This window comes from Accipiter gentilis, chromosome 16, assembly GCF_929443795.1.
Source record: "Accipiter gentilis chromosome 16, bAccGen1.1, whole genome shotgun sequence".
NCBI classification, from domain to species: Eukaryota; Metazoa; Chordata; class Aves; order Accipitriformes; family Accipitridae; genus Astur; species Astur gentilis.
Window position 1 is genome coordinate 13,560,225 of NC_064895.1, and position 13,519 is coordinate 13,573,743.

General features: G+C 44.1%; 1 protein-coding gene across 1 annotated transcript in view; it reads right to left on the reverse strand.

The window, feature by feature from the left end:
- Positions 1-9,245, reverse strand: part of MBOAT2 (membrane bound O-acyltransferase domain containing 2) — a 96,229-nt gene extending 86,984 nt beyond the window's left edge. Inside the window, exon 1 of the mRNA XM_049818763.1 lies at positions 9,063-9,245. Coding sequence (XP_049674720.1) covers positions 9,063-9,134 — 72 coding nt within the window. The 5' untranslated portion in view covers positions 9,135-9,245. The remainder of the gene's footprint in view (positions 1-9,062) is intronic.
- Between the last annotated feature and the right edge of the window lie 4,274 nt (positions 9,246-13,519).

Genomic DNA, 13,519 nt, shown 5'->3' on the forward strand with positions numbered 1-13,519 from the left:
TTCCAAGCTGATTTCAGTCCAAAATATCACAGTCAGTCATGACATACATTAATAATAGTATTTCTACTCCCAGGATTAACTTCCAATTTCTAGCTTGTAGTTCTTAAGTATGCTGGAGAGAGTGAGGAACATCATGAAGACATGATGTAGGCACTAATAATCTGGTTTGTGCAATAAATGACCATCAAATCCAATAAGCTTTTTCAAACAGGGCTTACTAAATCATTACTCAGAATCACTCTAAGAAAAACTGTACAACTAAAGATGTAAAATGAAACATCAATGTACACATTTTAGTGAAACAACCAAAACTAATTAATTAAAGGATAGGAAGATGTCAGCTGAAGGGTGTTCTCTCTGATGGGCTCTTAAGGATTCAGCATTATAGATACTGAGCTGTAACAGCTACTTACTCACAGGAAGAGCCAAAATCTAGGAAGCAAGTTTGGTTCAAAGATGAAATTGGACTAAGAACATTGGCTTGGGGTTTTTTGCTCTTGTGTTTTGTTTTCTTCTCTCTTCAAAAACAACAAGGACCTAAAACACTAGCTTCTGTTGAACAAAAACTGGTTTGGCCAGTTAAGGGTTGCCGAAGTCGGACTACCAGGGAAAAAGGGTGTACAACATCAAAACACAACGGCCTGGCTTTATGTTGGCAAAACACAGTTCCAAAGAAAGACCAAGTCAGCTACTGCTTTTTCAGAAGCATGACTTATCACACACATACAGTGCACATCCACATAGTGATTAACCTCAAAATCTCTATTCATTGTCACATGAGTATCAGCAGCATACAGGATATTCAAATGTGTATTTGAATGACAAGGTTTTATTTTAATGCTCAGAGAACCACTACAGTGCCTGAAATCTTGTAAAAACTTTACGAGTTACTCACTTTCCTAGCCTTTTAAAAATAAAGCAAAATTACTAACATCTCTGGAGGTATCCTTCTCAAATCCAACCAGAAACAGACACTTTCTCCATTAAGATCTACCTCAGTACTATTATATTCTGCTCATAAGTGAGAAACTGAAATCCATCTTAAAATAAGCAACAAAACATAGAAAGTAACACTCTCTTGTCCATATATCCCGCAGAAATCCAGTAACAGTAGTAGTCATTTTAATTACCAAGTAAAATATTCCCCATCTTTAAAACTGTCAGCCTCTCTGTGTTCTCCGGGGGGGGAGGGAAGAAAAAAGAAAAAGGACCTCACCATGGTCTCCCTTGAATGAACTACTGTTCACCTCGGACAGTTGCTACTCCATGTCTATTATCCTCCTGCTCTTCCCAGCTCAGGAATCATCTGCATGAAAACAGCCATCTACAAAGTCTCCAAGCACCACAACAGCAGCCCAGTAAACACTTGCAATACACAGCAACCTGCAGAAATAATGGACACTACTTCAAGCGGTTACAGCTTTTCAAATTAATTTGATTTTCTTTTGTAATATTTTGATAACATTTAGAATTATGCTTCCATACTAAAATATTTTAATCTAACTTCTTACATTCAATCCCATTAAAGATAACCATTTGTTAACATATTCTAAGGCTACACCTTCTACAGATCTGGTAGCCAGCACTGGGCTTCTAATAAATTCCTACAGCTTCATGGTGGCCTCAACTTCTTTCTAGCTTTTCCAACATGAAGAATAAAACCCCATTCATTATAGTCAGTCCACTTTTTGAGTGACATGCTTAGTCTTCACTGAATTATTATTTTTATATATATAAAAATATATACATATATATTATATGTATGAATGATTGACAGGAAGTAGTAAAATCAAAAGCATTACTCAACCAGAAGGCAGGTCAGAAAGATTAAGAATGCTTTATACAGGTAGTACTACCAGTATAGAATATACCACTGTAGTTATACAACCAGTGTGCTCACAAGCCATGTTTCAGAGTAAGACTTACTGTTGCTGCTTCTTCAGCTTAGGCCACTTTAACTAGAAGTAAAAGGAAACACCAAAATCCCAACTACAGCAAATTACACCATTACAGTCAAACCAAAATAGCTTCTTCACCTTTGCATATATTACTTCCGAATAAAAGGCAGAGCTATAGATGTTTTACTTTGCAAAAGATGGCTTAGCTACCAAAAACATCACTTAAAACAAGCAGGCATAACTAGCATTTATCTAAATTTGCAGACAAATTGAAATTGCCAAATAGCTCAGTTCACTTGAACGAGTGCTAAAAGACTAATAATGATAACTAATGCTGAATTTAAAGTATGTTCCAAAGGAAAGAAGGAAAATGAAATATGCATACTGAAGAACAGCATCAACATTCTTTGTAAAATAAATACTATAAAGATGCACACATTAAGCAAACAGGTTTTCACCTGGGTACATGTAGTTTTTCCTCACCTTCCAGGAAAAAATAAAACCCCAGTCTAGACTCCCTTGTTCAAAGGCTTGGAAAACAAGAAAAAAACCTGGGCAACCGTTACTTCGGAAAAGTGGACGTTAGTCAAAATAATAAATGTGAAGACAACATGCCATAATCAAGGCTGCAAAGGATGTATCACACTGCTTCATTAGGTCAACACAGGAACAGGTAAACAGGAGTTAAAGTCAACAAATATCAGGGCTGATAAATGATAAAGATGACTCATTCATTTCAGTTCTATCAGTTTTCAGAACTCTTGTTTTAAGTCAGCACTGTACCCAAGAAAAAGCCCACAGAGGATAAAGATGTACATTGCTGTGGTACAATAGATCTACAGCAGTAACACCTCAAGAACAAACAGAAAGCAACACAGTAATAACCATGTACTCAGTAAATAAGTGACTCTTGTCATCTTCCTTACACATTACTGTTTTTTCTTTATTAGGCTGTTCTTTGGGCACTCCAGTATTTCAACATCCCAGGACTGCAGTATTTTTGTAGAAATTTCTGAACTGCATTTTGAATTCAGAAATGGCTTGTACTGTAGTGAACATAGGTCAGTAAGTGTTCACACTTACACTACTTAAATGAATTGCCTAAGGATGGGAAAAACAATTTGACAAAACAAAGCAGGTGACTACAGGCTGTTCAAGTCGACTGTTTATTTTAGTTGTTTACTGTAGAAACCTTGGGCTGTAATTATATTTGAGTTTTTCCACTGCTTCACAAAAACCTGGAGAAAACATACCCAGTATGAAAATGTGCAAGAGTGTATCAGAATGAAAATTCACTGCTGGCTCCCTAAAAATTAAACAATTCAAGTAGCTCTATATGTTACACCCTCACAACAATATTCATGAACCTGAATTCAACAGAGGTATTTCTTGCACTAAACCTTTCTACAACTTGGTAGACGGCTCATCTTTTCCAACACTATAACCAGTGTCTGCTTTCTTTCCCAACTCTGTTCGTTACAGCTTCCACTCCTTCCTTCAAGACAGTCACTTTCTCTTGCCAATTTTTTCTGTTATCCCAACAGTTTCATCCTTCTCTACACATTTTTCATTGCAGAGTAATTTCAACAATAAGTGGAGAGTTAAGTCAACACCTAAACACTAATACTAAAATCTGGGCAAGGTGTCACCACAGAGACTAAGACCCTTCTGTTGATATAGTCCTTCCTTTCCACGAGGTCAAAGGGAAGTTAAGAAACCCGTAAAAACTTTGCTAGTGAATCCAAACAATTCAAAACATCTAATCACTGAGAACAGCACATACAGAATGGAGAACAGGACTTTTTTTCCCAGCTTCTTTTCACCCACTACAGTCTCCATCTATTATCATGGGAGATCATGCTTTGCTATTCATCCTTCATTCTTCTGACTGCTGCTAGCAGCAGATAAGAAAAGTACAGGGCAAAGTAGGGGCACAATTTTCTTATCCTACCACTCCCTTCTCTTCAGTGTTTGCATTTTACACACCCACAAATGCTACTTTCACTCATTTCTACTACTCCTAAGTTTCCTGGTCACATCAGAAAAATCAGTAACATGCTGCTCTATTTCACAGCTGCACACAAGGGTCTAAGAATCAATGGTGAGAGAGAATATAACTTGGGACACTGTTTGCTTTATTCTTTTTTGTAGTTTTATAATGCCCAAGACAAGCATTAGGCCATCTAAACATTTTAGTCCTCAGGAAGCTACATTAGGTTGCCTTGACAGAAAACAAAGGAGGCTAAGGCATCACTAATGCCCAAAACTTTGTGAAATAACAGAGATCTAAACTAGGAGACACATCCAGATGCTCCCTGCAGGCAAGTCAGGCACATACTGCTTCTCGGCAAAATTATTCCCTATGCCACCTCCAAGCCTGGCCATTTCCCTAAACTCCAGCTGTGGCTCTTGTCCAAAGCATCAAAATGAAGTAAGAAAATCTGTAGATACACCTTGCCAATCACACGCATGTAAGAAACAAACGTTTCATACATATATAGGAGGAAGAAACAATCTTGCCCACTCTCCTTGAAGGCAACAAGGTGAAACACGAAGGCTCAACAAATGTCAAAGATAATTGCTTTTATGTGGAACTGAGTGGGTTAAGGGCATGTTGAAAGCAACTTGGGTTAATGCTCTGCACAAGGAAGCATAAGCAGAAAATAATGCAAAGACGCAGATGCAGCAGACTGGCCTGTGATCACTAAATTAAGGAATTTCATACGGTGTATACAGTTCATGTTTAGAAGGACTTGGATATTTATGCCTATTCTTATTAAAAAAAAAAGGTCAGATTAGATTCTTTGAAGGTTAATGGCACTCATGTAGAAAATTATATTTATTCTACACAAATGAGCAAATTTATTCCCATAACAGCTAAAATTAGACTGAAAAAAACCAAGAAAAGTATAGAAACAGCAAGGAATTTTTTTTTACTTTTGTTGAAAAAACACTGCTTATCTTTACATCCTGGATTTTAAGTGAAGTGCATAACCACAAGCGTGACATTTTATTCAGTCCACACATCTTGACATAGCTATACTGTTAGCAGTTGGAGCCACGCTCTTTCTTTTCTTATCTAGAAGATAATGACAAATTAGCTTAGTCAATTCAGTTGTTCAGACCACATTTCAGGATCTCAAGATCAATCTCTGACAACCCATGCAAAAAGTTGATGCTCACATATTGTCGTAGCCAATCTCCCATCTCCCCTGCTCAGCTATTCCTCTACTACAGTCATCTGTTTTTATGGCAAATGAAGGACAGTAATAACCCATATAATTTTTGCCAATTTTTAGATAAAAATTTTGCTCCCTCTGGTGGAAGCAGTGAAAGCAAAGATTATTTCCTGAACTCACCTGACCCCACAGAGACCTAAAGCCAAGAAGAAAGCTTTGCTTTCCTAGAATAATTCTCATCTCACAGCAAATTTAAGTATCTCCAATTTAATGACAGGTAAGCAGACCTGCCACCAAGAAAAGTCATTTATCAACAGACAATCAGCAAGACAGTGCCAGAACTAGAAATGGATCAAGTTCCAACATGCTATTTGTGAGGCTTCACCTCAAAGAAAGAAGAAAGCAGCAGAGACACAAATATGACATGAGTACAGACAGGAAAAACAGAAGGCTAGGTGAGAGTTTTAACTATTATAAAATAATTTAAGTTGCAACCTCAATGCACTATGCAACACATGATTCTCTAGCAGCCAAGTTTTTATGATAATCCTTCTTATACTCCTCTAGCTGTCTGGGTGGAAAGGACATAACTACTTTTAATCCCTCTCTCCCCTAACAAGACAGAAGGAATACTGCAGTACATCAACATTGATTCACTCATTAACTTTAAGGACCCAAGGTGACACAGTTGTTATTATGAGGCTTTTCACCCCAAGGAGCGATTCCCCCCTCCCCCCAATAAAATACAAAAGAAAGGTGTGCAAGTTTGGCTTCCCAAATCTACAGAGATAATCGTAGGTTCTTGTTCACACCAAGCATTTTGCCTTGCACCAAACGACCAAACATAGCAACAGACACATTGGAACAAGAAGCCTATCAAAAACACATTACCTTTTCCAAGTAGCCATTTCACTTAATTTGGTGCAAGACAAAATAAGAGCCAAGGAAGGGTTAACATAGTGACAAGTTGTCACATAATACCTTGTTGGGGGATACATACAAAAGTGGAAAACAAGTTCTTCTCCATTTCTATAGCTAACTAGCAGTCTAATACCAAGAAGAAAGGTCTAGGAAAAGCAATTTGGTAAGGCAACAAAGCTCTGCTCATAATACAATTGGGCACAGAGGAGACTGTTCTTACAAGTGTGTCAAACGGCTCTGGTGGAGCTATCATCCTCCATCTTTTACACTGATCTCCAACTAGCACATAACCAACACCATTCTCAAACAAATCTGTGCCCCTAGTTCTACCAAGCATTAAGTCAAAAAGTGATCAATTTCTCACACTCAATCCACAGATGTGGATCTTATTAATTAGTTCAATCTTAGAAATAATAGCTTCACCTTTAACTGAAATTTCTACTTCCATTCACTGCCAAATAGGCAAGGTTTTTCCGTCCATTTGTTTGAATGCCCAGACAGCAGAGTAACATTGACACAAGCTACCTGGATTTGTCCTCCCAGAGTTACATGCCTTTGCCTTCACTGAAACTTTATAGCAGGATAATTAGACAGTTACAGCTTCAAGGTAAATCACAAGCACAACATTTTGTATATAAAGATTAGTATCTACTTGTGATCAAAACTGAAATATAGAAGTGGAAAAACAAAACACATTCATCTTCATCAGTTCCAAGTGCTACTATTATTCTAGAGTGCCCATTTCAAGTACCTGCCGTACTGGTATGACTGTACTCACAGTACAGATTTGGATCAAGTAATAGAAACAACCTACTAACCAGAAAACTTTTTTTTTTTTCCAAAGCACTGCTACATTTTCATACCTAGCATGCATATAGCATCACCGAATGTCATGCATAATCTTCGAGGACACACACCAAAGAGTATCAGCACTTTCTTTTTCTTCCCCGGCCTCATTCTCTCCTTTACTACCTTTGATTTGATTACACTGAACACATTTCATATTCTTCCTGTACTACAAACTTACTACCAAGATAGACTCTTAAGCTGAGAAGTTACAAAACTCTAACTTTGCCTTTTTTTTTTTTTAATGTTACATTCTCCTCAGTGCAGCATAATTTTGTAACTCTGCAATTCATACTCCAGTCATAATCAGTGCTCTTTATACACAACTGGACCCATATTACACACAGTCCACTGATATCTAAAACCAAAGTATATATGATTTTTAACTGCTTATAACAAATCTTTTAAACCATGTGTTTAGCCACCCTCCATTGTCATTATCCCCAAAAGCTTCAACAGAGCTCAAACAGTATTTTATAAAAACATCTTGGCTTTACAGGAGCACCTGTTGTGAAACATTCAATACAGGGAAGTTTTCCAGGCTTTGATAAAAAGTAACTTTATTATCATCAAAATGCCATATCCACAACATATAAAATAAATTTGGTAGAAGCTGCACTATGTCATGAAGCCATTAAATTTATGACTATTATTATGAATAGGTAATTATAAAATGCCAGCCCCATGCCATAAAAAGATGGTCATCTGTTATTTGTTTTACAGTACCCTTAGAAGCTACACACTTCATGGAAATAAATACATGGCACCTGCCAAGAGCAGCTTATAGCCTGCACATATGAGGCACTGAGCCATGTGGTGCCATTGATCCCAGCTGCAGGTATCATTGCAAGCTGTGCGCAGTATCTATTCCACCACAGCAAGCTCAATTTCAACTTGCCCACTTTTGTCAGTTTTCTAGAAGATACTTTTTCATGTGTATCCTTAACCTAAGGTTCCATTCAAACAAATGGCTAGGGGAAGAAAAAAAAGGAAGAATGTGTAGTTCAGTGACTGTCAAACCTCTTTCACTTAGACATGCTCATTCCTCTGTATTTTGCTTCCAGTTACTTTTACTCACTTATTAGGTGTATTTTGTAAAACCAAACCATCAAAATCTCCCTCTACATAAGCACAGACTGATAAGCACACACTTGATGCGCTTCACTCATACATTAATGGAGTTGGGGGTTTTGGGTTTTTGGTGGTGTGTTTTGGGGGTTTTGTTTGTTTGTTTTTAAATAGGAATTCCTCACATGAAATTTCCTGGTGCCACAAAATTTCTATGAGGAGTTACTTGCAGTTACTTTACGTATGTATTCATAAACACATAGATATTCTGTAGATTTAGGAGGGCCCCCCATGACCAAACATTCTTGTACAACTTCAGTCATTAAACTCTGCAAACCTCAGTTTCCCAATCTTATTTTGTAATATTCTGAGGTTCTGTGCAGGTGACAGAATTAACAACCTTCAGGAATTTTTAGATGACTTGGACAAAAGACACCACAGAATCGCTCTGCCTACAAAGTACGTGCGAATACCCAACAGCATTGTGCGCGGCACACGTTGTTACTTAATGCTGCATTTAAAAAAACCGTGGCAGGCGCGCCTCGGCACAGCACACTGCTCTGCATTTGCAATTACTACCCAACCTTTGCATTGCTGAGCTGATACCGGCCCCGTTCCCAGCTGCGGAGCCACATCTGGCCAAAGGGGGGGGGGGATGCCAACAAGTTGGCCAGCCCGGCCGCGATGGCAGCCCCCGCGGCCTGACCCCGGCACGCCCCGAAGAGGCGTACCGGCGGGGCGAGGCGAGGCGGGCCGGGCCGGGCCCGGGTTCCGGCTGTCCGCTAGACCGGGCGGCGGCGGGCGAGTGGCGGCGCGGCGCTGGGCGGGGCGGGCGGCGGCGCGAGCGCACCTGCACGCGGAGCGCAGCCGCAGCTCCCCGCCCCGGCGCCCCCGCACGGGCCGCGGTCGCGCCCCCCTCTCCCCTCAGCCGCCGGTGCGTGAGAAGAACCGCCGCCGCCCCGCCGCCGCCGCCGGGCGTTGCCCACCCTCCCCCCGGCGGAGGTGGAGAGGACGGAGGGGCCGCGGGGAGGGGGATGGGGCGAGGCGGGACAGCGCGGAGCGGAGCGGGGGCGCTCGCCCGGCGCGGCGCCGCCCCTCCCCGGCAAGCCCCCGGGAGGCAGCGGCGGGGCAGACGCCTCCCCATCCTCACCTGGTCGACGGGCAGCCGCACGGCGTTGCTGAGGGGCTGCAGCAGCGTGGAGCCCGTGGTGCTGGTGGCCATGGCGAGGGCTCCTCCTCCCGCGCCGGGAGAGCGGGCGACGAGGCCGGGGAACCGTTCCCCTCCCGGGCTCCCGCGGCGGCGGCAACAACGGCGGCGGCGCGAAAAATCCCAGCCCCGCACGGCGCCGTGACAACAAGGGGCCGGCGCGGCCCCGCCGCTGACGGACAGCGCCAGCGGCCAACCCGCGCGCGGCGCCGCCGCGGAGTGACAGGCGGGCTCGCCCAATCCCCGCCCCTCGCCGGGGTGGGCGGGACGAGGCGGCTCCCCTCCGGCGGCCGCGGCCCGGTGCGGAGGGCGGGAGGGGGAAAATGGTGCCCGGGCGAGCGGGCGAGGGCCGGTGAGGCAAATCATGGGGCGGGGCGGGGCAGGGCAGGGCAGGGGGGCGGCCCGGCGGGGATAGCAGCGGCCCGGCGGCGGCCGCTTCGCGCTGAAGGCGGGTAGAAGCTGCGCGCAGCTTCTGCGCGCAGCGCGCAGGTACCGCGCAAGGGCCCGGTGCGGCCTCGCCCGGCGCCAGGCGGGGCTGCGCGGGGCAGGGGCCTGGCCTCGCCTCGGCTCTCCGCGGCGTGTCCCTTTCTCCACTGAAGGCTTGAGGTCCTTCTTGTCTGCTCTCTCCTGGTAGGACAACTAGGAGGAAGAACATTTGTTTTTCTGCTAGTGGCTTAAAGAAATTGTGAAGGAAGTTCAGAGAGGTGAAACATGGAGATGTGTGTGCCTCTGAGGGTATTCGCACTCCATAGACATGCTCTGTGCTTTGTGAAAGCTGAGAAATGCCCCCGTCTAGAGAGCAATGCTGCTCATGCTTGTCAAACTCCTTCTAACTGCGCAGGTGAGAGACCACAGGCAAGCATCTTTCATACTGTGTATTTGAGGGCACAGGCAAAAAAGTCAAGAGAGGGCGATGCAGCAGACAGGAGTATTTGCAAGGAACGTGTCCAAGGCAGGTGAGATGCATCTCACTGGGACAGTGGGGGTTGTTCCTGGAGTAACAGGGAAATTTCAGGGCTCTGTCAGGCATCCACATCTGAGCTGGCCTTGTGCACTCCTCATCCACAGAGGGGTGTTCAGAAAGAGGTGTCCTTCCTTTGCAGATGTAGAGGCAGTGCATTGCAGCAGCTGTAGTGTCTCTCTGGCCTCCTGTTGCCACTCTCAGAGGGGTGGGAAGCACCTAAGCCCTGTGGTGTAGTGTCCTGCTTTGCACGCCTTTGAGATGCCCCAAGGCACGAGGGATGGGCACGGAACCTCAGTTCAAGGAAGCACATCTCAGTGCGGCATTCAGGTGGTTTCCCCGGGGACATTACTCTCAGTGTGAAGTGACCTCAAGACACCATCTGTCCCACAGGCCATCATGACACCCCCAAGGACAGCTGACGGCATTTGTGCTCACTTAGGTTCATCTCATCACATGCACACACTGTCTTCCATCTCATAGAATCATAGAACAGTTTGGATGAGAAGGTACCTTTGAAGACCATCTAGACCAGCTCCCCTGTGATGGGCAGAGATATCTTTCACTAGATCAGAGAGCTCAAAGCCTCACCCAACCTGACTCTGAACGCTTCCAGTGATGGGGCATCCGCAACTCCGTGCAACCTGTAGCAGTGTCTCACCACCCTCATTAAAAAAACCCAAACATTTCTTCCTTATGTCCAATCTAAACCTATCCTTTTTTGGTTTAAATCTGTTGCCCCTTCTCCTGTCACTACAGGCCTTGGTCAAAAATGTCTCTCCATCTTTCTTATAAGCCCCCTTTATATGCTGAAAGGCTGCAAGGAAGTCTCCCTGGAGCCTTCTCTTCTCCCGGCTGAACAACCCCAACTCTCCCAACCTTTCTTCATAGGAGAGGTGTTGCAGCCCTCGTATAATTTTCGTGGCCCTCCTCTGACCCACTCTAACAGGTCCATGTCTTCCTTGTACTTGGGGAACCCAGGGCTGGACAGAGTGGTCCAGGTGGGCTCTCACCAGAGCAGAGTAGAGGGGGAGAATCACCTCAGTCGACCTGCTGGATATGCTTTTTTTTAGGCAGCCCAGGATATGGCTGGCTTTCTGGGCTGCTAGCACACATTGCCGGCCCATGTCCAAGTTTTCACTCACCAATATCCCCAAGGCTTTCTCTCCAGGGCTGCTCTCAAACCACTCATCTTCCAGTTTTTATTGTCAGTGGGGATTTCCCCAACCCACGTGCAGGATTTTGCACTTGGCCTTGTTGAACTTCATGAGCTTTGTGTGGACCTTCTTCTCAAGCCTGTCAAGATCCCTGTGGATGTCATCCCTCCCCTCAAGTGAATCAACTGTCCCACTCAGCTTGGTGCCACCTGCAAACTTGCTGAGGGTGCACTCAATCCCACTGACTGTGTCATTTGAAGATATTAAATAGGACTGGTCCCAGAGTGGGCCCTTGAGGGATACCCCTTGTTACTGGTTTCCACTCAGACATTGAGCCACTGACTATAACTCTTTGGAGGCACCCATCCAGCCAGTTCCTTATCCACCTAAGAGTTCATCTGTCATGTCTGTCTCTTTCCAATTTAGCAGCAAGAATGTTGTGGGGGACCATATCAAAGGAGTTACGGAAGTCTAGGTAGATGACATCAGCAGCTCTTCCCTTGTCCACTGATGCAGTTACTCTGTGGTAGAAGGCCACTAGACTAGTCAGGCACAAGTTGCCCTTTGTGAAGCCATGTTGGTTATCTCTAATCACGTCCCTCTCTTCCATATATTTTGACATATCTTCCAGGACTATGTCCTCTGTGATCTTACATCTGTTAACACAAGCATTCAGTGTCCCACTGTGGAGGGATAAACCACCTGTATGAGCTGGGGGGACAGTCCAGTGCTGGAAATGGTGATTGTTCTTGGCTCGTCTGTGACCATTGCCTTGGGGCAGCTTCCCTGGGGTGTACAGCAAACCTGGGCTCAGACCAGAGCCTGCTCGGCTGGTCCTTCCTGTGTCTCTCAGGAGGCCTGGCTGTGCAAAGACACTGCGACATACTCCCACTCTGAATACCCCAACAGTTTAGCTGTTCAATCATGTTTTCCTCTCAAGAGCATTTTCTTGGGCTTGTTCTTGGGAGAAACGTTGGAAGAAAAAAGGGGCTTTCTTATAGGAAAGATGGGGACAAACTTTTTAGCAGGGCCTGTTGCAATAGGACAAGGGGTAATGGTTTTAAACTAAAACAGAATAGATTTAGGCTAGATCTAAGGAAGAAAGTTTTTGCAATGAGGGTGGTGAAACACTGGCACAGGTTGCCCAGAGGGGTGGTAGATGCCCCATCCCTGGAAACATTCAAGTTGAGGTTGGACGAGGCTCTGAGCAACTTGATCTAGTTGAGGATGTCCCCGCTCATTGCAGGGGGGGTTGTTCGAGATGACCTTTAAAGGTCCCTTCCAACCCAAACTATTCTATCATCCTATGATAAGAAGACCTAAGCTTTCAGGTGCTGCCCTCAGGTGATCCCATTGTGCAATGGAAAATCTGTTATGGAGGTGTCCTGGTTTCAGCTGGGATACAGTTATTCTTCTTCCTAGTAGCTGGTACCATGTGTTTTGGATTTAGTGTGAGAATAATGCTGATAACACACTGATGTTTCAGTTGTTGCTAAGTAGTGCTTATCCTAATTTAAGGATTTTTCAGTTTCCCATGCTCTACCAACAAGCAGGTGTACAAGAAGCTGGAAGGGAACATGGCCAGGACAGCTGACCCGAACTAGCCAAAGGGATATTCCATACCAAAGAATGTCATGCTCAGTAGATAACCTGGGGAGAGTTGGCCAGGATGGGTGGATTGCTGCTCGAGCATCAGTCAGCAGGTGGTGAGCAATTGCATTGTGCATCACTTGTCTTTTTTTGTTGTGGTTTTTTTTTTCCTTTTCTTTTAATTTTATTTTATTGAATTCCTTTTCATTACAATGATTAGTATTGTTATATTTTATTATTGTTAGTGTTCTATTACTTTTACTGCAGTTATGAAAGCATTCTTATCTCAACCCACAGGTTTTACTTATTTTCTGATTCTCCACCCCATCCCACTGGGAGAGGGGAGTGAAAGAGTGTCTGTGTGGTGCCTAGTTGCTGGCTGGGGTTAAACCACAACAGTTGATTTTGATGCCCCAACGTGGGGGCAAAAGGGTTGAGATAATGACAAACCTAACCAGAGCATGTTAAAACAAATATATTATAAGCATTCATTATATTAGTTTAATAGTTGCTGGTCACAAAGTTGATTTATTGGCTCTTTGATTTGTGGTGCTCGTTCTTAGAGTTGTGTTATGTATGACCTTACTTGCCATCTGTAGTCCCTGTGCTGCTGTTTATCACCCATAAGCTGAGGTGGATGGCGGTTTTCACTTTGCTGTACCATAGAACACTGGTTTATAGCATGATAAAAT